Source organism: Phocoena sinus, chromosome 3 (assembly GCF_008692025.1).
Source record: "Phocoena sinus isolate mPhoSin1 chromosome 3, mPhoSin1.pri, whole genome shotgun sequence".
NCBI lineage: Eukaryota > Metazoa > Chordata > Mammalia > Artiodactyla > Phocoenidae > Phocoena > Phocoena sinus.
The window spans coordinates 77509510-77535309 of record NC_045765.1 but is presented as its reverse complement, the minus strand read 5'-3'; the positions used below and the strand labels follow the sequence as shown (position 1 = coordinate 77535309).

The following is a 25800-nucleotide window of genomic DNA, read 5'->3' as shown; positions in this document are numbered from 1 at the left end:
CCCAACCCCTCTTCCCCCCTCCCCCGCTCCCTGAGGCTCCTCTGTGCTGCCTTGGTTTGCGACGCTAGGACTTCGACAGAAGGGGTCTGGAGAAGGGGCGCAGGACGCTGAGGAAGGACACGGACGCTTCCTTCCAAATGGAGCCGAGGGAGTGATTTTGAACAGTTTACAAAGGCTGAGTATGGAGTCCACTCCCAAGGTGGAGAACTTCTGTTCTGTCGATTGAAACCATCGATAATATGCTCTAAGGCTAGGTGAAAATAAGTCAAAGTCTTCTTTTAAAAAAATTTAAATGTGCTGTGCTTAAACTACAGCTTGACAAGGGAGGCTGGTGTCTAGAGCAACACTGGTGAAACAATAGAAGGCCGGGTATCCCTCTTTGATTTTTAAAATCAAACATTTCCTTTAAAATATTGATAATATATCCAGGGCAAAGACCTGATGTGTCAAATAATGGGACAAAGAAATGCTGATTTTTTTGGATTCCTAATACAGTAATTTAAAGGGTTCTAATCAGATTATTTAAATCCTTCAATTCTAGGCTTGTGCTTGAAGTAGCCTACCGGTAATACACACAAGAATATGCATTTCTATGTTGTGCATAGCACGTAGCAGCTTTGAGATTAACACAAGTTAAGTATGAATGAAAATAAGGAAAAAGTGAAGGACAGAAGAAATGCCAGTAGAGATTCCTTCTTTCTCACTATAGATGGATTCAGGGTTATTAAAGGTCTAGACTTCTGGAAGACTGGTCTGTTTCTCCCAGACTTTGCTCCAAGGTATTTTTATATATATACATATGTACGTATATGTGTATATACTGTATATATTTAAGTTTACTAGTGCCACCTGCAGTCTTAAACATCCCTGATTAAACTGATTACACTAAAACTATTCTAACAATGTTGTTAGGAAGTAAACGTAACACCTCAATCATCATTGTTCCAAAAGGGCTACTACAGGTACAAAGCATTCCAGAGGCCTACCTTTTGTGATGTAGAGGTGGTTAATTAAAGAATTATGGGACAGAGTAACTCGTACCCTTTTCATCATTTACTCATAATTTCTTTATTCTCGTCAGTGTTTTCTATTGAGTCTCTTAATTACTTCATTTCAGCTATTTTAATCCACAAATATTGGGAATGAACAACAAAAATCGAACACAAACTTTTCTGCATTTCATAGTGGATTACACTTCTCTAAAGTTTTCAGACCGTTCATTTTCTACTTTCTCTGGCTCCTTCTGACATTCAGAGACCTCAAGGATCTTTCCTAATAATATAGCCATATTCACATATTCATTGCCTCTCTAACCCCCCCAACACAATTTCACTGATCCCTTCTATGTGGATGTCTCCCACATCTCTCTAATCTCACATGCTGAGAGTAATCTCTAATACCTTTTAGCACCTCAAATGAAATATACCATATTTAAAACTCCTTTCAAACATGCTTTTCATTTCCTGGAGGTTCAATTTCCACAATGAGGCTACCCGAGCTCAAGAACCTCATCCACCACTGCCTACTCTTTCCCGTTTCATTCTCAAGCTCTTTCAACCAATAACTAACTTTTTTAAACCTCCAGAATATCTTTTATGTTTTTCCACCTTTCTATTCTTATTGCTACTCCACTCAAGCCTCTATTCTAATTTTGGGTGGATTACTATGCTGGCCCTTCCCAGTACAGATCCTTTATTCACATCCAGTAATTATACTTAAGCTCAGACTGGTTATGTTTCCTGGTCAGAAACTTTCAATAATTCTTATTTCCTACATACTAGGTTTGTCAACCTGGCATTTAAAATTCTCTATGTTTTGGCTCTACATTTCCTTTTTCATCTTTTATCTTTACTTTTCTTCTTTACCAAATGTCTTCCAGTCAGATTATATTAGTCACTATTTCTTGTGGTTACCAAATCCATTCTTCTGCTTTAAGCTTTTCCTTCTGCCTAGACACTAGAAAGACATTTCAATATGTCCAGATCCTACCTTATGGTCTTAGCTCAAACGCTTTCCTCTCAAATAAGTTATATCTCCTCTTGAACAACTAAGGCAATAATCAGTATCTTTCTTATGGCACTTACCACTTTGCAGCAGGTATTGTAGTTACTTATGTGGATTATCTTGATAGTGAGACGTTTGGGACAGGCTCCTTTTACATTTTATTTTTGTATTCCTTTCTCTACGCCTAGTGCACAGTGCCTTGCGTATGCATGAATGGTGACTTCAGCAAAAACATTACTGGTAATTGGCTAGAGTAATTCAACTGCTAGTTTTAAGGATCCTTGGGGCTGTGCGTTCAAATCCAGCAGACTAGACTTGTTTCTCTCAAGGTTTTTTTTTTTCTTTCTTTCTGGTTTCTCTGTAAAGAAAACCCACATTCTTCCCCACAGAATTGCACATTGTAAATTAACTACTGTCCCTCCCTCCCCCCAAAGTGACTGACATTACAGGCTCTATTGACATAAGTAGAATACCTAGATTCAGAGGTGGTAGTTCTACCGCACTCTGCATTGCCCACGTCAATGATCATCACATTTTAAGACAGACGTTGACATGTGATAGATATCCAGAGAAAGGAGTTAGAATTATTAGAGGTTCAGTAATATTGGTCTATCCATCCATCTGACACATTTTCACAAGCATGTACTATATGCCTGGCACTGCTTACAAAACTTAAGTCTCTGCCCTCAGAGGGCATATGTTCTAATGGGGCTGGGGGTAGCTACCCCAACAAATACGGTATATATGGAGAAATGGACACATAGTACCGTATACAATACAGGATGGAGAAAAATAAAGCAGGAGAAAGAAGGTAGAAGGTGGTGAGGAGGTGTCATGGGATAGTTGAACAGGGACTGAAGGATGTTAGTGAGAAATGTAATTGTCTGGGGGAAGTTTCCAGATGGAGGAAATGGTAAGCACAAAAGCCCTGGGATGGGATCAAGTCTAGTGTTTGGATAATAACACAGATGAACACGGAGGTGGGTGGTAAGCTGTAGAAATGGGGACTGCAGATCACATAGGACAATGAAAGTCTTCAACTTTTACTCTGATATGGGAAGCCACTTGGGGATTTTGGCCAGGGAGCAGATAAAGGGAAGCCAATTAGCTGGCTATTACAGTTCAAGTGAAAGATAATGGTGGCTTGGCTAGAGTGGGAAAATAGATGAAAAATGGTTGGATTCTGAACATGTTTTGGTAAAGATGTCAGGATTTGCTGATAGACTGGAAGTGGGTTAGAGAGGGATTAATAATTAGTTGAGCAATTGGAAGGAATGGATTTGCCATGATTAATTTAGTAGAAGACTTGGGAGAACTGAGGTGGGAAAGGGGGAAAAGATATGCCTCATAGATCTAGATATATAATAGAACTGGGAAGAAATAGTTTTAGGAGGAAGGCAGAGGGAAGAGAGTTCTATAAAGAATAAATCCACCTCAAAATGGATAGGGCTTTCCTTATGGCTATCAGTAAGTAACCAATAAGTTTCAGGTATATCTGCTCCATATGAGAACATAGAAAGAACTATGGTTTATAAGGTTTCCTCTAACTCAAGATTCTAATCACACTCAATATACATACATGTTTTATCCTTCCTTCATCCATATCATATAAGAAAATACAGGAAATTCCCTGGTGGTTCAGTGGCTAGGACTCCGCACTCTCACTGCCGAGAGCTTGGGTTCAATCACTGGTCAGGGAACTAAGATTCCACAAGCCGTGCAGTGCGGGCAAAAAAAAAAAAAGACAGGTAAATCTAATATTTGGTATCAAATTTTATCTTTTTACTATTATTTCAAAAAATCAACTTAAAGTTTCAAGAATTATTTAAATTCGTACCTGACAATCTACCTTCCAATCAGAATGAAAGTTCCAGGAGAACAGGAATCTTATGTCTTATTCCAATGCTGAGGACATAGTAGGCACTCTATGTGAATAAACAAATGGAAATTTATAGTTTCAAGGCTTTTGAAAGAGATTGCCAAAATGTCCCCTAAACTTGTAGTACCAATTCACATTACATTCACCAAGAATATGACAGGACTTATTTCCCCACAATGTTGCCAATACTGACAATTGTTTTAACTATTGATACTATGAAAGGTGATACTCAGCATTTCGTAGTTTTTACTTGTATTTTTTTTTTTTTTTTTTGCGGTACGCGGGCCTCTCACTGTTATGGCCTCTCCCGTTGCGGAGCACAGGCTCCGGACGCGCAGGCTCAGCGGCCATGGCTCACGGGCCTAGCCACTCCGCAGCATGTGGGATCTTCCCGGACTGGGGCAAGAACCCGTGTCCCCTGCATCGGCAGGCGGACTCTCAACCACTGCGCCACCAGGGAAGCCCTACCTGTACTTTTTATAACTAATGATGTTCAGCACTTTTCATGCTTTATTAGCCATCTATATTTTTATTTTTTGGAATTACATTTTAATGTATTGTGCCCATTTTTCAGACGGTCTTTTTTCTTATCAACTGAAATGAGCTCTTCAATTATTGGACATCAAAACCCTGTCATATGTTGCAAACATTTCCATCTTCTGCCATACAAAAATTAAAAACATGCAAATTTCCTTTATTGCTGCTTTAAATCATTCTGCAAACCACATCATACTCAATATATAATGAATTCCTGATTATATGTGCATAAGGAAATGTACTAAGTATTATGTGTGTGGGTACCAAATAAAAAACCCCCAAACATCCTATTTTCAGGGATATTACAATGATGAAAGGGTGTTGGGCATGCTTATAAGGGAGTAAGCGCAGTAACTGCTGTAATAGTGGTAGTTTGCTGTGTTCTTATGAGGGAGAGAGTATCTCCTCCTTGAGATTCAGATAAGCTTTAAGGAAGTTAAAAAATGAATTAGGCAGAGAGGTAGGATTTGAAGGGATGGAGGTGTAGGAAACAGAAAAACAAACAAACAATGCACGTTCAGGAAACAGCGAATAATCCAGTGTGGGTTGGACAATTTTGAAGGAGAATAGTATTTGTAAAAGTAAACCTGCTGAACTGTTTTCTGAATACTTTCCTTCCATTATGTGGTCTGTAGCTGAATTCCCTTAGTCCAGAAGCTTACTAAGTATATTACAATCCTTGAAAAATGAAGCAGAAGCTGCACAAAAGGTGATTTTCATTATCATACCTCTGAACACTGTACTTTCCCGCTTTGGGTTACACACAACTAAACTGGTTGACTAATGCTATATAATTTAAAAGCATGGTCTGCACTTCTCTTTGAGTTTTCTAATCTTATCAGAGTAGATGATATTAAATGTCCCTTCAGGGTTAAAACGTCTACAGAAATCATAGATTCCAGGAAGTATTCAATCTTATTTTGATTCCAGATAAACATTCTTAGCTTACCTTACACCCTAAATATGGGGAACTCACTGTGAAGGCCTCGGCATAGGCAGCTTCAAAGACGCAAAGCACACTATTCTAACATTATATACACTGTATGTAGAATGGGTCATCTTTGCACAGTAAGATAAAGCGTGGCATTACTGATGTTGATTTTCTCATTCATAAATATGGAAAACTTAAAATATAACCTGAGGGTTTAGTCCCCCCCCAAGCTCATTTAAACCAGACATGTGCAAAAATATTTTGTGAATTGCGTTCTAGGTTCTAATAACCAAATAACTTATGGGATCCAGGCTTATGAGTAAATGTTATATAGTCAGCACAGAATAATGTAAATACGGTTTTAAAAAGTGTAAAGCCCTACATATTCTTAAAGGTTGTGAGTGAAAAAATCAAAGTATACATATTTAGCTAACCTCAGATTGAGTAAGTTAGTAAATTATTTAGATCAGAAAAGAATAATTAAGTTGATGACACAAACTCAAGTAGTTTTGACTGTTAAGGTAATAGTATATCATTTGAAACCTTAGCAGCAAACATAAGATACACATAGGTTAAACACATTTTTCCCATCTGTTAAATATATATGCATATAAATATATTCATATCCTTCAGTAAACTGAAAGAGCACAAAACTAGAGAACAGATCCTTTCCATATTCAACTTATTTGACCTGAAAACAACATTCTTTCCAGCTTTCAACATACATACTAATTTCTTACTTAGCCTTTACACAATTCAACCTGAATTATTTCAGTGTTAATACTAGCTGCATTAATTTATTAAACAGGGACATCATTATAAGGGGACTCAGGAATTTGTTCTCGGGCAGAAAATGTGAACTGAACAGTGATTTCATCACCTTAAACGGAATTGTTCCTTAGCATCCCTTAATGATAATGTATGGCAGATCATTAACCATAAAGTACATTCTGGGACTTAAAGGACATAAATGTAGTTCAAAGTCCTTTGACAAAATCATACCATTCTCATCACCTTTGAAAATAAACACTTAGAATTCTTGTATACACCTTAGATCCTGTTTGAACATTCCATTCAATTTATTGGAATTAAAAAAAAAATGTTGCATTATAAATACAATACAGAATGAAGAAAAAAGGCTGAATTTTATTTAAAGCAATTATCAGTTTAACAGCATCAGTAAAAAATGGTACTTTTAGTCATGGCATGAAATACACATAAAATCTAGCTATTTTTCAATTATTCTTTGAGCATTTTCAAGCTGGAAAATACATTATAAAAAACTGAAAGATGCTGCCTTGTTTACTCATTGAGTGCTTTTGACACTGTAAAAATAAGAGAGAGTTTCATACCACAGTTATAACCACTGGGACTCAAGAATCATTAAATGATAAGATTGAAAAGAGTCAGATGACTCATTTGTCCAAAATTTGTAAAATTCCTTGTTTCCCAATAAAACAGTTAAACCGAAACCACGAATTTTCTCTAAAGCAATCTTCCAGTGTGTCAACGTGTGTGCTCTCTTGGCTAGATGTTTGCTAGAGATTAGCAGGAATAGCTATTGTCTTCTGGCAAAGAGGTAAAACCAAACTGCCTAACTCTTTCTGTCAGCTGGGTTGCCCTCTACTGGACTATGCAAGGTAATAAAGCCAGAAGGTCAATGCAACTTTGTTTCACAAGGTAACACTGTAGATAGAAATGTAAATGAGAAAAGGCAAAACACATACCTCAAACAAATTGCACTCCCCTGAATAAGCCCCAAAAGAATCCTTTAGTAAATTGACTTTTAAGTGGGGGGGGGGAATCAGCAGAGTGCTAATTTTTCAAGTAAACAGTTTCAGTCATTTTGAGAAGTGGTACAAAAGCAGCTTTATATAATCTTAGTCTCCTTTTCAACACTTTGGAGGCAGCTCTGGAGCAATAGTTGTAGTAATGGGTAAACCCTAATGTCAATCTTTTATGCTGATTTGTGTTTTAATACAAATCACATTTTTGTGAGTCCATCTACTCTGTGGATATTTTAAATGTATAGACATGGGTCACAGTAGATGCATGCTGAAGAGATCACATCCACAAGTCTCTTGCCACAAGATCAAAACTTTTCAGAGCTGTTTGCTTTGTGAAGATTCATTTTAAGTTATCAATATCTTTTCCTCTGTAGCTCATCCCCATGCCTGAGATTTGCAGTAATGCAGGACCAGTTTACCATCACTGCCAAAACACTACAAAAAGAAAAACGGCAATGAATTAAACTCAATTTTTGTTATTCTTAGATGAAACTAAGAAAAAAAATGTTATACTGATCATAAATATCCTCATACATGTACATGTATCTATAAGGCTAGTTCTTTCAACAGATGCAAGCTACTATTGGACACATTAGTAATCATAAATGTTTAATAAAACTTGTCCTTTAAGCACCTTAAGCATAGATAAGCAGACATTTTAACCTTGTCCCTTCTCTACATCTGACTATAATGTATGTACTATTTTCTAGTAATGATGCTGTAAGAATGCTGAATAAAGTCATTCCTACATAGTCTCCTTTTCAGTTTCTTGGAGGGAGATCTGGATTACTGATTATAAAAACAATGTAGAAGATACTACATGTAGGTAAAAAAGGAGATCTTACTTTCTGGGCATATTTCATAGTCATCTTCTGTTTGTGTTATTCATTATTTAATTCTTCAATCACTGTATACTGAGATCCAACTAAGTTCAAGGTGTTAGAGATATAACAGAGAACAAGAAAGTAATCTCTTTTCTTGATAGACAATTAAGAATGGCTTATCATCTCTTTAAATGATGTGAGTTAATGATCATACTATACACAGATGAGCATATTCCATGAAGAAAATAAAGCAGTAATGTTTTACCTCATAGAGGGTTCCAACTTCCTGGTCTGGGGAGGGGGCAAAGGACTGATTCACATAAATAAACTGCAAGAAAGAAGAAAATTATGGTGATTCAGTTTTAATGGTATCCAGATTAATCTGCATTTTTCTGGGTGCCAATCAGCCAGCTATTTCAAATTATTTGTCTTCAGAACTGAAGAAAACTTCCCTAAACCCCTTCTTTCTAATTCTCATAAATTAGTCAATTAGTGAGAACTTTATGAAGAGCATGTCTTTCCTCTGGAGGAATAACAAAATTTTTGTTCCCAGCTTTTTATAACTAAGAAACTTTTGTTTTTACAAACAGCTTTTGAAGGTTTATCCAAGAAATGACATAAGTAAAAATATCAAGTTTCTCATTTATTCATAATTAAAGACAGAATTTCTCCTAACAAAATTTTACACACACAGCCTCAAATAAAAACATCTAATAATTGAGATAGTTGGTGCATTTTTCTTGAGTAAATGACATGCACGGTTGGATTTTTTTGACCATTACCACCTCTGAAAACTCTCAGAAGTACTGAATTTCAGGCTGGGTGAGACCTCTGTAAAGTCACTTGCAGCCAAATGAAGTAGCAAAAATGTAGCATAATTGAAACCTAATGTCCTTACAACCTTGTTTATTAAAGGATTCATTGTTCAATGTTTCAGTTTAGTCTGTTTCTACTGAAACATTTTTAGTACTTAAAAAATTCCTGAAGATACTGAAACAAAAGATCAGTGTCCAAGTGACTTCTGATAGTTTTCTTTTTAGAAAACAAAACATTACTTGCAGGTTAACATATTCAATTTTCCTTGTCTACAATCAAATTTTAAGACAAATTTCCTGGGCTTCACATAGACCTTAAAAATATCTATCAGAATAGTTAGGTGATAGATACTATTTGGGACACCAGCTAGAACAGGAATAAATATCACTTATATTTCTCCTTCAGGCAATACAGTGTGGTAATTAAGAGTAGGGGCTCTACTGAGATCTAGGTTTGAATTTCGGCTATAAATACAAATAACTTTTCTCAAACTGTGTCCTTGTTTGTAAATACAGAAAATAACAGGACCTATACTTCTTGAAGCTGCTGGGAAAAATAAAATGAGACAGTACACATCAAGTGTAAGTGCTTGATATACGTACTCAATAGACATTAGTTAGACTTACTAAATTATTTAAAAATAGTTCATGCTGGTGGCACTTCCCTGGTGGCGCAGTGGTTGACAGTCCGCCTGCCGATGCAGGGGACACGGGTTCGTGCCCCAGTCCGGGAAGATCCCACATGCTGCGGAGCGGCTGGGCCCGTGAGCCATGGCCGCTGAGCATGCGTGTCCGGAGTCTGTGCTCCGCAACAGGAGAGGCCACAACAGTGAGAGGCCCGCGTACCACACACACAAAAAAGTTCATGCTTAAATATCAACTCATTATTAAGGCTGAGTAAGGTTCTAACATAATTTCAGAAACAACAGAAATCAGTGTGCATTTTAATGTGAATTTCCTGTGATAAGGATATAATAATTTGTGTTTAGCTCCTGACAGTTTAACTATGAGTGAACATAGATTTTACTCTTTGGAACATTTTAAATTAGGAAAAGGGCTCTGGACAACAATTTAGTTTATTTCAGCAAACAATCCCTGAGTGTCTATTATGTGCTAGGAAATGCACAAGGTGTGCAATTATGAAGATTAATATGATCTCTCCTCTCAATAAGCAAACATACCTGAATAGATAAGAATATAGATGGGGAAAATGCATCTGACAAGGTCTGTAGCACAAAGATGGGGCATTAGTTTAGCCTAGCCTTTTGGTCAGGAGAGGCTTTCTGGAAAAAAAAAATGAGGAACAAATTAGGACTTAACTAGGTGCAGAGAGTAATGATTAGGACTCTGCAGGCAAAAGAAACAAAAATAAGATGTGAGTGTTGAGGGGACAGTACAGCAGATACAGTAGAGAACTATAAGAACCTGATGTAATTCTGTAACAGGAGTTAGCAACTGAAAGTGACTTTAATTTAAAAAAAGTAATTAAGGTAGTTTAAATGGAAGTTCCATGGAGGTAAAAATTTCAAAACACAATCTTTAGCTAAATGCTAGAGCTTAGGAGGATAAAATTTTAAAGAATAATGATTTCTTTTTAAATCACCAGTCTTTATATAGATGTCTCTTTAGTTACTTTGGTTGTTATAAACTTGAGATTTTGTAGGGAGGGTTCGTGGGAACAGCATTCTCTTGAGTTCTTGCACACTGCTAACAGTTTTGTGCCCTGATTAAATATCAGTTTTGTAGTAAATAAAATCCTTATCTCACACTTTCTTTGTATCTTTGCTGCTCAACTTTGATGGTAACCTAATTTCCTAAGCCATGTCCTTTCTCCCCTAGATGTCCAAAGGATTTTTCTTTTTATTTCACATCCAGTAATCTTACCAGAATGTGTCTCGGTGATTATTACACTGGGTTGGTATTCTCAGGATCTTGGTACATTTTTTTAATACGTAGTTTCAAATCTTTTTAGAAGAAATTTCCCTTGAATTATAATTTTAAGTATTTGTTTTGTTCCTTTGCTTTGGTTTTCTTCTTCAGGGACTCCTATTTCTATGTTTACTCTCCTTTGTTTATACTCAGCATTTGTCATTTTCTCAAATTCTTTTTACATTTCATTCTACCTCCCGTCCCATCCCCAAGCCTGAGCAACCAGATGCTGTTTAACATTTTTTTTTAAGTTAAAAAAATTTTTACACAATTTTTAAAGGTTACTTTCCATTTACAGTTATTACTAAGTATTGGCTATATTCCCCATGTTGTACAACACATCCTTCAGCCTATCTTGCATCTTTCAGTCTGTATATCCCACTCCTCCACCCCGCAATTGTCCTCCCGCCTCCAAACTGGAAACCACTAGTTTGTTCCCTATATCTGTGAGTCTGCTTCTTTTCTGTTATATTCACTAGTTTGTTGTATTTTTAGATTCCGTGTAAAGTTATATCACACAGTATTTGTCTTTCTCTAACTCATTTCACTTAGCATAATGCCCTCCAAGTCCATCTATGTTGCTGCAAACGGCAAAATTTCTTTCTTTTTTATGGCTGAGCAGTATTACATTGTCTGTGTGTGTGTGTACGTACACATCTTCTATGCATTTATCTGTTGATGGATACTTAAGTTGCTTCCATATCTTGGCAGCTGTAAATAATGCTGCTATGAACACAGGGGTGCACGTATCTTTTCAAACAAGTTTTTTTGTTTTCTTCAGATGTATACCCAGGAGTGGAATTGCTGGGTCATAAGGTAGTTCTATCTTTAGTTTTTTGAGAAACCTCCATATTGTTTTCCATAGTGGCTGCACCAATTTACATTCCTACCAACAGTATACAAGGGTTCCCTTTTCTCCACATCCTTGCCAATATTTGTTATTTGTGTTCTTTTTGATGACAGCCATTCTGACAGGTGTGAGGTGACACCTCACTGTGGTTTCTGATTTGCATTTCCCTGATGATTACTGATGTTGAGGATCTTTTCATGTGCCTGTTGGCCATCTGCACTTCCTCTTTGGAAAAATGTCTTTTCAGTTCTTCTGCCCACCTTACAATTGGGTTGTTAGTTTTTTTGAAGTTGAGTTGTATGAGCTGTTTAAATATGTTGGATATTAATCCCTTATTGGTTATACCGTTTGCAAATATATTCTCCCATTCAGTAGGTTGTATTTTTGTTTTGTGGATGGTTTTCTTTGCTATGCAAAAGCTTTTAAGTTTAATTAGGTCCCATTTGTTTATTTTTGCTTTTATTTCCTTTATTCTAGAAGACTGACCCAAAAAAATATTGCTGCAATTTATGTCAAAGAGTGTTCTGCCTATGTTTTCCTCTAGGAATTTTATAGTATCTGGTCTTACATTTAGGTCTTTAATATATTTTGAGTTTATTTTTGTGTATGGTGTTAGTGAATGTTCTAATTTCATTCTTTTACATGTAGCTGTCCAGTTTTCCCAGCACCACCTACTGAAGACACTGTCTTTTCTCCATTGTATATTCTTGTCCCCTTTGTAGTAGACTGCTTGACATAAGTGCGTGGGTTTATTTCTGGGCTCTCTATCCTGTTCCATTGATCTATGTATCTGTTTTTGTGCAATACCGTACTGTTTTGACGACTGTAGCTTCACAGTATAGTCTGAAGGCAGGGAGTGTGATTCCTCCAGCTCTGTTCTTCTTTCTCAAGATTGTTTTGGCTATTCAGGGTCTTTTATGTTTCCATACAGAATTTAAAAATATTTGTTTTAGTTCTGTGAAAAATGCCATTGGAAATTTTACAGAGATTGCATTGAATCTGTAGATTGCCCTGGGTAGCATAGTCATTTGAACAACACTGATTATTCCAATCCAAGAACACAGTATATCTTTCTGTTTGTGTTGTCTTCAATTTCTTTCATTGGTTTCTTATAGTTTTCAGAATATAGGTCTTTTACCTCCTTAGGTATGTTTATTCCTAGGTATATCTTTTTGATTTTGAAAATTCTCCTTTTTTCCTTCTATTTTTCTTCAGCCATTACCTGTTGTTTATTTGCTCTTATATTCCATCTAGTTTAGTCTCCATTTCTGAAATTTAACCTGTAATTCTTTTCCTGAGCTCTGTCACTTCGAGTTGTACTATTGCTGATTTATGTTGTTCTTTCGTGTCTTGTATCATCTTTCTTTTGACACTTGTTTTGACATAATAAATCAGTTACTGACCTGCTTGTAGGCACATTTTTCTCTGGCATGCTTTCATTGTCTTTAGGGATGTTACTCTGTTTATTTTGCTTCCTTATAACACTGTGCAGGATTTGACCTTGATACTTCTCTGTTGCTTACTTGTATATGAAATCAGTTTTCCTCAACTTTTAGAATGAAATGAGTTAGTGTAGTTTTGCTAACTCCACAGCGCTTTATTTTTATTATTATTTTTTTTTTTGCGGTACACGGGCCTCTCGCTGTTGTGGCCTCTTGCGTTGTGGAACACAGGCTCTGGACACGCAGGCTCAGCGGCCATGGCTCACGGGCACAGCCGCTCCGCAGCATGTGGGATCTTCCCAGACTGGGGCACGAACCTGCGTCCCCTGCATCGGCAGGGGGACTCTCAACCACTGCGCCACCAGGGAAGCCCCTCTTTCTTTTTTTTAACAATTAACATTTTATTTATTTATGGCTGCACTGGGTCTTCGTTGCTGCACGTGGGCTTTCTCTAGTTGTGGAGTAGAGGCTCTAGGCATGCGGGCTTCAGTAGTTGTGGCGCATGGCCTCAGTAGTTGTGGCTCACGAGCTCTAGAGCACAGGCTCAGTAGTTGTGGTGCATGGGCTTAGTTGCTCTGTGGCATGTGGGATCTTTCCGGACCAGGGCTCAAAGCCATGTCCCCTGCACTGGCAGGCGGATTCTTAACCACTGCGCCACCAGGGAAGTGCCGGAGGTCTGCTTTCTGAGCTTTCCAGGTTGTTCCTCTCCATTTTGACCTGGTCCTTCTTTTTCCTTCCTTTCCCTGCTTAAATGTGTTTCACTTCCAGAAGTTCCTCTTCAGTGTGGGATCTTGTCTTGGAAGGGAGCCTGAGTCTGTTTTGAGAGTTCTCAGGGGCTAGACTGCTCCAGTCCCTTAAGTCCTCCTTATGCAGATATATTGTAATTGCCTGCTATTGGAGAGAATCAAACACTCTCAATTTCAGCTACTATTCTTAAATTGGCCCACTGTACTTTCCAGTGAATACCTGTTAGCTATTTCCAGGTTCTCCCTTTCTCAGTGCTATCAGATGCCAATCCTACTGTTTATTTTTTTCAGCACATTTGCTAATACAACGCAGATCCTGTGGTCATTGGTGGGTATTCCCACCAACTTGAATCTTAGGTTTCAGGATACTTGTCATCTAAGTTCTTTTGTAAGTATACTGATCATGGGGTTTTGGTTTTGCTTTCTAGTTGACTACATTTTTGTGGGAATTCATGCCTTCTGACACCACTGCTATCTTCCCAGAATCCCCAGCATTACTTTTTCTTTTGACATTTATTTTGTGAAAATAAGGTAGGGTACAGCTCTATGAAGCCAGAAGATGTGAGTTCTAGTTTAATCAGGAAAAGTGACAAAACGACTACTTTTGTTTATGTTTCCTATTGCTTAAATGGGAAGAGATAATCAGATTTGCTACAAAGCTTTAAAGTTGGACCATGTGAAATTGCTGAGTTTTTTTGGTTAAAATGATTGATTGATGGCAGTTTTACATGGTTCAACCTAATATATATTGACATCAACCAAGTCCTTTCAGATTACTGAATATAAGCAATACAAAATGTCAAAACTCTAACATTAACATAGAACACAGCATTCTTTCAACTTTTCTTCTATCCACAAATTTATATAAGTAATGCCTTAATTACTTGGTACTCCTCTGGTTACCTACCTCTCCAACTCTTCATGGTAGACCGTTAGTAGAGATAACCTCTGCTCATTTCTCTTAAGTGTATGTCCTCATTACCCTAACTTTTCCATTTAGACTTGGACTCTAGGCAAGGTCCTCTGCTCCTCAGGTTTTAGCTACCATATGCAAGTGGATGACACTATAATATCCTTGCCCATCTCTGAAATTTAATTAAATTCTATACGGCACTCTTATAAAACAGATCTTTTCTCGTTCCGAGTGATCACAAACAGAGATGTTCACCTGTAAAACTCAAAAATCCCCATCACTTTCCCCTTACAACTTCCTTTGGAGGAATCCCTGGTTCTATGCTATCCTTACCTCAAATAACTTCTAGTGATTAAACTATCTTGCACTTACTTTTGTAGCCATGACATGACACTTTTGTGAAAGCCACTTACGACCAAAATCTTAGATCAGAGTCATTTCCACCTCTTCATTGACAAAAAGAAATAAATTCCAACACACCTCACTTTCATAAATAATAAATTCCAACACACCTCACTTTCATAAATAATAAATTCCAACACACCTCACTTTCATAAATAATCACCCAATCCTTACACATAACTGTATTTAAAAAATACTTAGTGATTCTTCAATTATCTATCCACATATACATTACCTGAGTTAACAATGACCAAAATTGTGGTCTGAAGATAAAGGCGTTCTATGTATTAACATAACATGTGACAAAATGTCAAATACATGTAGACATTTAAATTTCTGTGGCCAAATACCAAATTAAGGGGCTTCCCTGGTGGCGCAGTGGTCAAGAGTCTGCCTGCCGATGCATGGGGCAAGGGTTCGTGCCCTGGTCCGGGAGGATCCCACGTGCCGCGGAGCGGCTAGGCCTGTGAGCCATGGCCACTGAGCCTGCGCATCTGGAGCCTGTGCTCTGCAACAGGAGAGGCCACAACAGTGAGAGGCCCACATACCGCAAAAAAAAAAAAAAAAAAAACCAAATTAAAAACCTGTGGCATTTAAATTTTTAATCCTAACAACTCACCATGAAATGCTTAACATGTATCATAATATGAAATAAGTACACCTGAACCTTAAAAATGAGGGGGTTGGGGCGCCCACACTGCACAGTCAAATATCTGTGTATACAAGGCAGATTCAACCAACTGCAGGTTGTGTAGTAGTATAGTATGTATTTACTAAAAAAAATCCACAGATAAGTGGACTGCTGCAGTTCAAACTCATGTTGTTCAAGGGTCAACTGTATACCTCTTAGTTCTTCTACAGCACATGGCAAAGGTATATTGATTACCTTGAGAATGGGAAGGAAGCAACATTAATACCAAAACAAAGAAAACCCCAAAACTTTCTATACCGATATTCTATGATAGATCTTTCTGCATGGGCATTCAGTGACTTTTTGAGGAAAACAACCAATACGGTAGGTTAAAAAAAAAAAGTCAGTCCACACTTAAAAGCAAATCTAAAATTCATTTCTTTTCAGGGTTCTCCAGAGAATCCTTCAATAAAGCACAGAAATTCCACTAACAAAAGAAATAAAAGGACATTACTGAAGTAACATATGTGGTTCCATATATATTTCTATATACAACAGTTATTCATTGTTGCCTAGGAACTACAATACCCCCTCCATATCTATGGGTTCTGCATCCTCCCTCAGATTCATCCAAATGTGATGGAAAATATTTGGAGAAAAAAATTCCAGAAAGTTCCAAAAAGCAAAACTTTAATTTGCCGTGTACCAGCAACTATTTATGTAGCATTTACATTGTGTTAGGTATCATAAATGATCTAGAAATGATTTAAAGTATAAGGGAGAATGTGTACAGATTATACACAAATATGCCATTTTATATAAGGAACCTGAGCATCTGCAAAGGATGCTCCTGAAATCCCCCTTGAATACTGAGAGACAAATGTTTTGTGAATTTTTGTAGGGAAATGATCACCATTGTTTTCTTACCAACTGTTCTGAAGCCACCAGTTTAAGGAACTTTTTGATGAAGTCAATGAGTCCTTGAATGGTTCGGGTTCGCTCTACAGCCCATTTCTTTGTTTTCATTATAGGAGTGTCTCCCACAGCCTTTAGCAGGATGTCAACTGTAAAGGAAAAAGAAATACAGTTGACACAATCAAAACAGGAATTAGGGGCATCCATGTCCACACAGTCGAAAATCCACCTATAACTTTACATTCAGCCCTCTGGATCCACAGTTCTATATCGCGGATTCAACCTACAACGGATTATATAGTATTCTAGTACGTATTTATTGATAACAGTCCATGTGTAAGTAGACCTGCTTAGTTCAAACCCATGTTGTTCAACGGTAAACTATACTAACAAGTACACTGAAACATCTAAAGAGAATGTGATATAAAATACTTCAGAAAAGTTAAACCTTCAATTAACATACAGTTTATGTATTTATGACACTGGAGGTATGCCTGAGATGATAAATGGAAGATATGAAAAGATTCACTTAGAAGAATTTCACCTTCATCAAAACATTTATTTTTATTGAAAAAAAAAAAGGTAAACCTAAATTTCCAACAAAGATGTTTAGCGGAGATTGGTTAAGTAAAGGATATTATACTCTATGGTAGGATGTATATACTGTAGTAAAGATATAAAGCACACACTCTGAACTCCCTGGGTTCAAAATCCTGGCTCTGCCACTTGCTAGGTATGTACACATATATATAGATAAGCTCTTTAATCTCTCTGTACCACAGTTTCTTCACTTGTAAAATGAGGATAATAGCAGCAACCTGATAAGACTGTTATGAAGATTAAGTGAATACATGAAAGTGTTTAGAACAGTACCAGATCATAACTCACTTATTAAACCTTAAGATAATTAAGCTACCATTAAAGATACTATAAAAGCATATTTAATAGTATGAAAAAATTATCAAAAAATACTAAATATAAAGCAGCATAAGATTTCAATTTCATTAAAACCATCACAGGCACATATTCACATAAATGTGGAATATGCACCAAAATGATATTTCCCAGTAGGGATATTATAGGTGATAATCACTTGATTTTACTTGTGCTTTTTGTAACCACCAAGTTTTCTACAATAAACTTTTAACTAAAGGAAAACAATAAAAATTATTAAAGAAAATACAAAAACTAGGGGCCAAAAAGGTTTCTGAGAAATCAAAGGTTTCAATAATTCAAAATACAAAGATGCAAACAGAAAGACTATGAATCTATCTCCTGAAGTTACTTCATTAAAAAGAATTAGAAAATATAAAGAATAACCAAATGGAATTGAAGAATACAATAACTGAAAAGTGCACTAGAAGGAATCAACATTAAACTAAATGAGGCAGAAGAATGTATTAGTTCTTCTGACAAAATACTGAAAATCACTGCCGTCAAACAGAATAAAGAAAATAGAATGAAAAGAAATGAGGACAGTTTAAGAGACTCCTGGGACAACATCAAATGTGGTAATATTCACATTATATCCCAGAAGGAGAAGAGAGAGAGATCGGGCCTGAGAAAATACTTGAAGAGATAATAGCTGAAAATTTCCCTAACCTAGGGAAGCAGTCACCCAAGTCCAGGAAGTGCAGAGTCTCATACAGGATTGACCCACAGAGAAATACACCATGACACATTGTAATCAAAATGACAAAAATTAAAGGTAAAGAGAAAATATGAAAAGCAATATACAAGGGAACTCCCATTAGGCTATCAGCTGATTTTTCAGCAGAAACTCTTCATGTCAGAAGGGAGTGGCATGATATACTTAAAGTGATGAAAGAGAAAAACTTACAACCAAGAACACTCTACCCACCAAGGCTCTTGTTCAGATTTGATGGAGAAATCAAAAGCTTTACAGACAAGCAAAAGCTAGAAGAATTCAGCAACACCAAACCAACTTTATAACAAATGCTAAAAGAACTTCTGTAGGTGGAAAATAAAAGGCCACAACTAGAAATGAGAAAATTATGATATGGAAAAGCTCACTGGTAAAGGCAAACATATAATAAAGGCAGGAAATCAGCCACGCACAAAGCTAGTAGGGAAGTTAAAATTCGTAAAATCATCTATATCCATAATAGTCAGTTAAAGGATACACAAAACAATTAGATGTAAAATATAGTATCAAAACAGTAATCATGATAGGAGAAGAGTACAAATGCAGGGTATCTAAAGTGCATTTGAAATTAAGAGATCAGCAACTTAAAACAAGCACATCCAGATATAGGCTCCTATACAAAAACCTCATGTTAACTGCAAAACAAAAATCTATAATAGACACACACACAAAAATGAAAAATTAATCCAAACATAATACTAAAGACAGTCGTCAAGTCATAAGAGAAGAGAATAAAAGGGGGAAAAAAAGACCTACAAAGATAAATCCAAAATAATTAACAAAATGGCAATAGGAACATACATATCGATAATTACCTTAAGTGAAAACAGACTAAATGCTCCAACCAAAGGCAGACTGGCTGAATGGATACAAAAACAAGACTCATATATTTGCTGCCTACCAGAGACACATTTCGGACCTAGACACACATACAGACAGAAAGTGTGGAGATGGAAAAAAGGTATTCCACACAAATGGAACTCCAAAGAAAGCCACAGTTGCAATATTTATATCAGACAAAATAGACTTTTAAATAAAGACTGTTACAAGAGACAAAGAAGGACACTATATAATAATGAAAGGATCAATCGAAGAAGATATAACAATTGTAAATATATATGCACCCAACACAGGAGCACCTCAATATATAAGGCAAATGTTAACAAACATAAAAGGAGTAACTGACAGTAACACAACAATAGTGGGGGACTTTAACACCCCACTTACATCAATGGACAGATTATCCAGACAGAAAATCAATAAGGAAATACAGGCCTTAAACAACACATTAGGTTAGACAGTCTTAACTGATAGTTATAGAGCATTCCAACCAAAAGCAGCAGAATACACATTCTTTTCAAGTACACATGGAACATTCTCTAGGATAGATCACATGCTGCAACACAAAGCTAGCCTTGGTAAATTTAAGAAAACTGAATTCATATCAAGCATCTTCTCCGACCACAACATTACAAGGCTAGAAATCAACTACTAGAAAAAAAACTGCAAAAAACACAAACATGTGGAAGCTAAACAATATGCTACTAAACAACCAATGGCTCACTGAAGAAATCAAAGAGGTAATTAAAAATACCCAGAGACAAATGAAACCAAACACACAATGATCTAAACCCTGTGGAACACAGCAAAAGCAGTTCTAAAAGGAAAGTTCATAGTGATACAAGTTTACCTCAGGAAAGAAGAAAAATCTCAGACAACTTAACCTTACACCTAAAGCAACTAGAGAAAGAACAAACAAAACCCAAAGTTAGTAGGAGGAAAGAAATCATAAAGATTAGAGCAGAAATAAATGAAATAGAGATGAAGAAAACAACAGAAAAGATCAAAGAAACTAAAACCTGATTCTTTGAAAAGATAAACAAAATTGATAAACCTTTAGTCAGACTCATCAAGAAAAAAAGGGAGAGGGCCCAAATTAATAAAATGAGAAATGAAAAAGTAGAAGTTACAACGGACACCACAGAAATACAAAGGATCATAAGAGACTACTTTGAGCAACTATATGCTAATAAAATGGACAAACTAGAAGAAATGGACAAATTCTTAGAAAGCTACAATCTTCCAAGACTGAACCAGGAAGGAATAGAAAATATGAACAGACCAATTACCAATACTAAAATTGAATCAGTAATTTAAAAACTGCCAATAAACAGAAGTCCAGGACCAGATGGCTTCACAGGTGAATTCTACCAAATACTTAGAGAAGAATTAACATGTATCCTTCTGAAACTATTCCAAAAAATTTCAGAGGAAGGAACACTTTCTAACTCATTCTATGAGGCCATCATCACCCTGATACCAAAACCAGAAAAAGACATCACAAAAAAAGAAAATTGTAGGCCAGTATCACCAATGAACATAGATGCAAAAGTCCTCAACAAAATACTAGCAAACTGATCCCTACAATACATGAAAAGGATCACACATCATGATCAAGTGGGATTTATCCCAGGGATGTAAGGAGTTTTCAATGTCTGCAAATCAATCAATGTGATACAAAACTACTAGAACTCTTCAATGAATTCAGTTAAGTTGTTCGACACAAAATTAATGTACAGTAATCTGTTGCATTTCCTTTTTTTTTTTTAGGCTGCACTGTGAGGGATGTGGGATCTTAGTTCCCTGGCCAGGGATCAAACTTGTGCTCCAGCACTGGGAGTGCAGAGCCTTAACCACTGGACCGCCAGGGAAGTCCCATCTGTTGCATTTCTACACACTAACAACAAAATATCAGAAAGAGAAATCAAGGAAATAATCTCATTTACCATTGCATGAAAAAGAATAAATTACCTAGGAATAAACATACCTAAGGAGGCAAAAGACCTGTATTCCAAAAACTATAAGACACTGATGAAAGAAATTGAAGACAACACAAACAGACAGAAAGATATACTGGGTTCTTGGATTGGAATAATCAGTGTTGTTCAAATGACTATGCTACCCAAGGCAATCTACAGATTCAATGCAATCTCTATAAAATTTCCAATGGCATTTTTCACAGAATTAAAACAAATATTTTAAAATTTTATATGGAAACATAAAAGACCTTGAATAGCCAAAACAATCTTGAGAAAGAAGAACAGAGCTGGAAGAATCACACTCCCTGCCTTCAGACTATACTGTGAAGCTACAGTCATCAAAACAGTACAGTACTGGCACAAAAACAGATACACAGATCAATGGAACAGGATAGAGAGCCCAGAAATAAACCCACGCACTTATGTCAAGCAGTCTACTACAAAGGGGACAAGAATATACAATGGAGAAAAGACAGTGTCTCCAGTAGGTGGTACTGGGAAAACTGGACAGCTACATGTAAAAGAATGAAATTAGAACATTCACTAACACCATACACAAAAATAAACTCAAAATATATTAAAGACCTAAATGTAAGACCGGATACTATAAAATTCCTAGACGAAAACACAGGCAGAACACTCTTTGACATAAATTGCAGCGATATATATGTATATATTTTTTTGGATTAGTGTCCTGGAGTTATGGAAATAAAAGTAAATGTAAACAAATGGTACCTAATGAAAGTTAAAAGCTTTGGCACAGTGAAAGAAACCATAAACAAAATGAAGAGACTGGGAGAAAATATTTGCAAATGATGCAACAGACAAGGGATTAATTTCCAAAATATACAAAGAGTTCTTACAGCTTAATATCAAAAAACAAACAACCCAAACAAAAAATGGGCAGAAGTCCTAAATAGACATTTCTCCAAAGAAGATACAGACAGCCAAAAGACATAGGAAAGATGCTCAATATTGTTAATTATTAGAGAAACGCAAATCAAAACTACAATGAAATATCACCTCACACCAGTCAGAATGGCCATCATTTAAAAGTCTACAAATAATAAACGCTGGAGAGGGTGTGGAGAAAAAGGAAGCCTCCTACACTGTTGGTGGGAATGTAAATTGCAGCCACTATGGAGAACAGTATGGAGGTTCCTTAAAAAACTAAAAATAGAGTTACCATAAAACCCTGCAATCCCACTCCTGGCCATATATCTGGAGAAAACCATGATCGAAAAGATATATGCACCTGAATGTTCATAGCAGTACTATTTACAACAGCCAAGGCATGGAAGAAACCTAAGTATCCATCAACAGATGAATGGGTAAAGAGGATGTGGAATATCATTCAGCCATAAAAAGAATGAAATAATGCCACTGGCAACAACATGGATGGACCTAGAGATCATCATATTAAGTGAAGTCAGAGAAAAACAATTACCATATGATATTACTTATATGTGGAATCTAAAAAATGGTACAAATGAACTCATTTACAAAACAGAAATAGAGTCACAAACAGAAAACAAACTTATGGGGGGGATGGGGGGATAGATTAGGAGTTTGGTATTTATATATACACACTACTATATATAAAATAGGTAAACAGCAAGGACCTGCTTATAGCACAGAGAACTATACTCACTATCTTGTAATAACGTATAATGGAAAAGAATCTGATTAAGAAAATATACATGTATGTATAACTGAATCACTTTGCCATACACTTGAAACTAACACAACATTGTAAATTAACTATACTTCAATTTAAAAAAATTAAAAAAAAAGACATCCATAATCAAAGGAAACACTGAAAGCAGAGGTGTTCTGCTGCCCCCTAAAGTCAACTCTATTCTATTACAACCTTCCTGTCCCATTCCTTGGTATTAAAAATTGGGTCCCAATGAGGTTACTGAGATCAATTTACTGAAGTTTACCCCTGGAATGAAGCCATCTAGAACACATAATGCACAGTTTATCTTCCTACTAAAGTTTATCTTCCTTCTTCCATTTAGTAATCCTACCCTCAGTTATCTAAGCAAAAGAGATGAACTGGGAGATAGCTAAGGAGATTTTGGTTAACTCACCTTCCATACCTCCCTGTCCCTGTTCCTTCAATCCCCTGGGGCTATCAATCAGTCAACTGCAACTGGGCATTGCAAGAAAGTGAAGAAGAAAATAGTGAGTTGTACTACTGAAGAAGGGAGCGACAGCAAGAAGCTACTCGAAGGAAAAATATTTATTATGATTATAGCTGTACTTTATTACTAATTTTTTTAATTCTAAAGGTGATTTGTTTGTAGTTCTCCACTCTAGCTACACAGGAGACTCAACTGGGGGAACATGTATAAGAAAACAGATGTCTACATCAACTAAATCAGAATCTTCTGGAAATAGGGCCTCGGCACTGCTATGTTTAAAAGCTCCCTCAGGTGATCCTAAAGTGCCGCCATAACTAACAAGCTTGGTCAGCTTCAGTAATATGTAGATTAAACCAAAGGTGGAGCATATGAAATAGTTAAGCTTTTTCCATGAGAAAAGGTCCTCAAAAAAGGATGACAACTTCAGGGTAGACATTAAATAGCTAGAAAGTAAGTTTTCTATCACAGAGGCTAACTCAAATGCTCACAGGAGCCAGAAGATGAAAATTCGATTTTTAAATGATAGTTAAAAATCATAAATTGTGCAGACTCAAGAAAACATGCCATATAACCTCAGGCCATATCTGGGAATGTGGGCCTTATTTTTTAGCCACAGTATTACACAGCAATCTTCAGGGTCAAGTACGTAGTTAATTGTTGACTAAGACTGCTAGATATTAAGACAAACTCTTTGAAAGTCTGTTTCTGCTTATAGTAAATTGCAAGGGAAAAAAGGGAACAACAGTACTGATTCACTTCGCTGTACAGCAGAAACTAACACAACATTGTTAATCAATTATACTCCAATAAGAAAGAAAAAGAATCTCAAACTCATGGGATTCATCTGAAGAACGAGTCTAGTGGTTACCTACAGAAATAATTATAGTTTTTTTGTTTATCTATTGGTGAATAATGTGGAAATGACAGAAAAGATTTCCCCCAAATGTAGAGGCAGTCTGACTTAAAAGGGGGACAGTGCTGGGAGAGACCATTATCCTCCACAGCAGCAGAAAGTGAAGATGGATGAAAGGACATGATATCACTGAGCACAACATGAGAAAACGAATTCCTGATTTTCTCATAGGCAACTCTACATAGAGTGCTCCACTTAGGAATTACTGTATTTTACAATGGCGAATTAATTCTCAAGAAATAAAGGGTTGAGGACTAATTCTCAAGCAATAAAGGGTCCAGTTTAAGCAACGAAATGATTCATTTACAAAGATTCCAAAACAGTGTTTTTGTTTTTTTTTTAAAAAAGGCGATGCCTCTGCCTTTAGTTTTCCCTTAGCAGTCTTCATACTGGGTAAAACCCCAGTTTTTTGGTCCAAGGTGTGAATTCACACTCATTTGGTATAAAAAACAGCGACCTAGTCGGAAGGTGTGGATGCTAATTCAGATTTGCCACAGACCATCCTTATCAGCTAAAATCATTATAAGTACTTGGAACTATCCAGATCCCACAGAGTTCCCACCTTCAAAGAGCTCTCAGTCTGGTCATTTCAAAGGAAGATAAGAGTACAGCGTAATAAATGCCGTGACATTCAAAAACTGGGTACCACACCGCGAAGGTGCGTCCAGAGATAGCTTTCTTTCGAGGCACTTAACCCAAACGTCTTAAAAGCCTCTCTCCTCTCTCCTGACTGGTCAAAAACCTCGTCTGGAACCGGCCCTCCTCTAAATTTTGTTTCTTTATTAGCCGCCATCCCTATTCGAAGACAACCTCAACCTCCCGTCTCTGCCCAGAGTGAAACTGCTCTGAAAATTACTTTTCTTCTTGGTGTCACCGGCAGGTTCTTCTGTTCCCGGAGAGACTGCAGCGGAAGAAGGGGGCTCCGGAGTGGCTGTTTCTGGGGAGACCTCCGTGGGTCCTTCACCTTCAGCAGCAATTGAGGGAGGAAGCTGCAGCAAAGACTCCGGTTCCTCAGCCATCTTGCTTGGAGGGAGGTGAGGGCGGAAGTGGTGGATCCGCGCATACAGTGGGCGTGCTTTGCGCCGAAGAGCGGCGCTAGGGAGGTGCCGGAGTAGGGGCGGGGAGAACCCAAACCACCACTGAGAGTCGGAATTGCAGGTTGGTCCTCTGCGTCGAACCTGTTGCAGTCCCCTGACCGCTGATAGATCAACTACTGTTTCCCCGCCCCCCCAACAGCAAGTTTCCGGAAAAGGTCGGTAGGCAACGTCCCCGTGAGCCGCCGGGAGCGCAAGCGCCCCTATGCTTCGAGCTCCGGCCTGAAGCTGTTTCCGCTTCCCTCCGCGCCGACCCCGCCCAGGCCCCGCCCTATCCAAGCCCTGCCCCGCAGCTCCGGGGCGCGCGGGCGCGCGCGTGTGCGGGAGGGGGCGGGTGGGGAAGGATCGCCAGCGAGATCCCGAGGCGAGGCTCGCGCGCCCGCCCCCGCCCTGGCCCCCAGCTCCCACCCGGTCGGCCCGGCTCAGCCATGATCAAGGCGATCCTCATCTTTAACAACCACGGGAAGCCGCGGCTCTCCAAGTTCTACCAGCCCTACGTGAGTACCCCGCTGCAGCCGATTCGGGCTAGGGGGAGTCGCTGGCGGCCGGCGGCGCC

The 25800-nt window shown here is 37.5% G+C and overlaps 2 protein-coding genes across 4 annotated transcripts in view; one reads left to right on the top strand and one right to left on the bottom strand.

The window, feature by feature from the left end:
* Nucleotides 1-7: 7 nt before the first annotated feature.
* Nucleotides 8-25511, bottom strand: ATG12 (autophagy related 12). 3 transcript variants are annotated; one of them, XM_032626590.1, is made up of 4 exons: nt 25007-25511; nt 16618-16754; nt 8228-8290; nt 8-3929 (listed from the first exon to the last, which is right to left on the bottom strand). In XM_032626590.1, the coding sequence occupies exons 1-4, from the start codon at nt 25167-25169 to the stop codon at nt 3861-3863; spliced, it is 432 nt and encodes a 143-aa protein (XP_032482481.1). In that variant the 5' UTR covers nt 25170-25511; the 3' UTR covers nt 8-3860. The 3 variants fall into 3 exon arrangements, with proteins under 3 accessions (XP_032482481.1, XP_032482482.1, XP_032482483.1); XM_032626591.1 differs by lacking the exon at nt 8-3929 and adding an exon at nt 6407-7573 and having other exon boundaries at nt 25007-25477; XM_032626592.1 differs by lacking the exons at nt 8-3929; nt 16618-16754 and having other exon boundaries at nt 8229-8290; nt 25007-25299.
* Nucleotides 25511-25800, top strand: part of AP3S1 (adaptor related protein complex 3 subunit sigma 1) — a 70728-nt gene continuing 70438 nt past the window's right edge. The window contains exon 1 of the mRNA XM_032626589.1: nt 25511-25741. Coding sequence (XP_032482480.1) covers nt 25673-25741 — 69 coding nt within the window. The 5' untranslated portion in view covers nt 25511-25672. The remainder of the gene's footprint in view (nt 25742-25800) is intronic.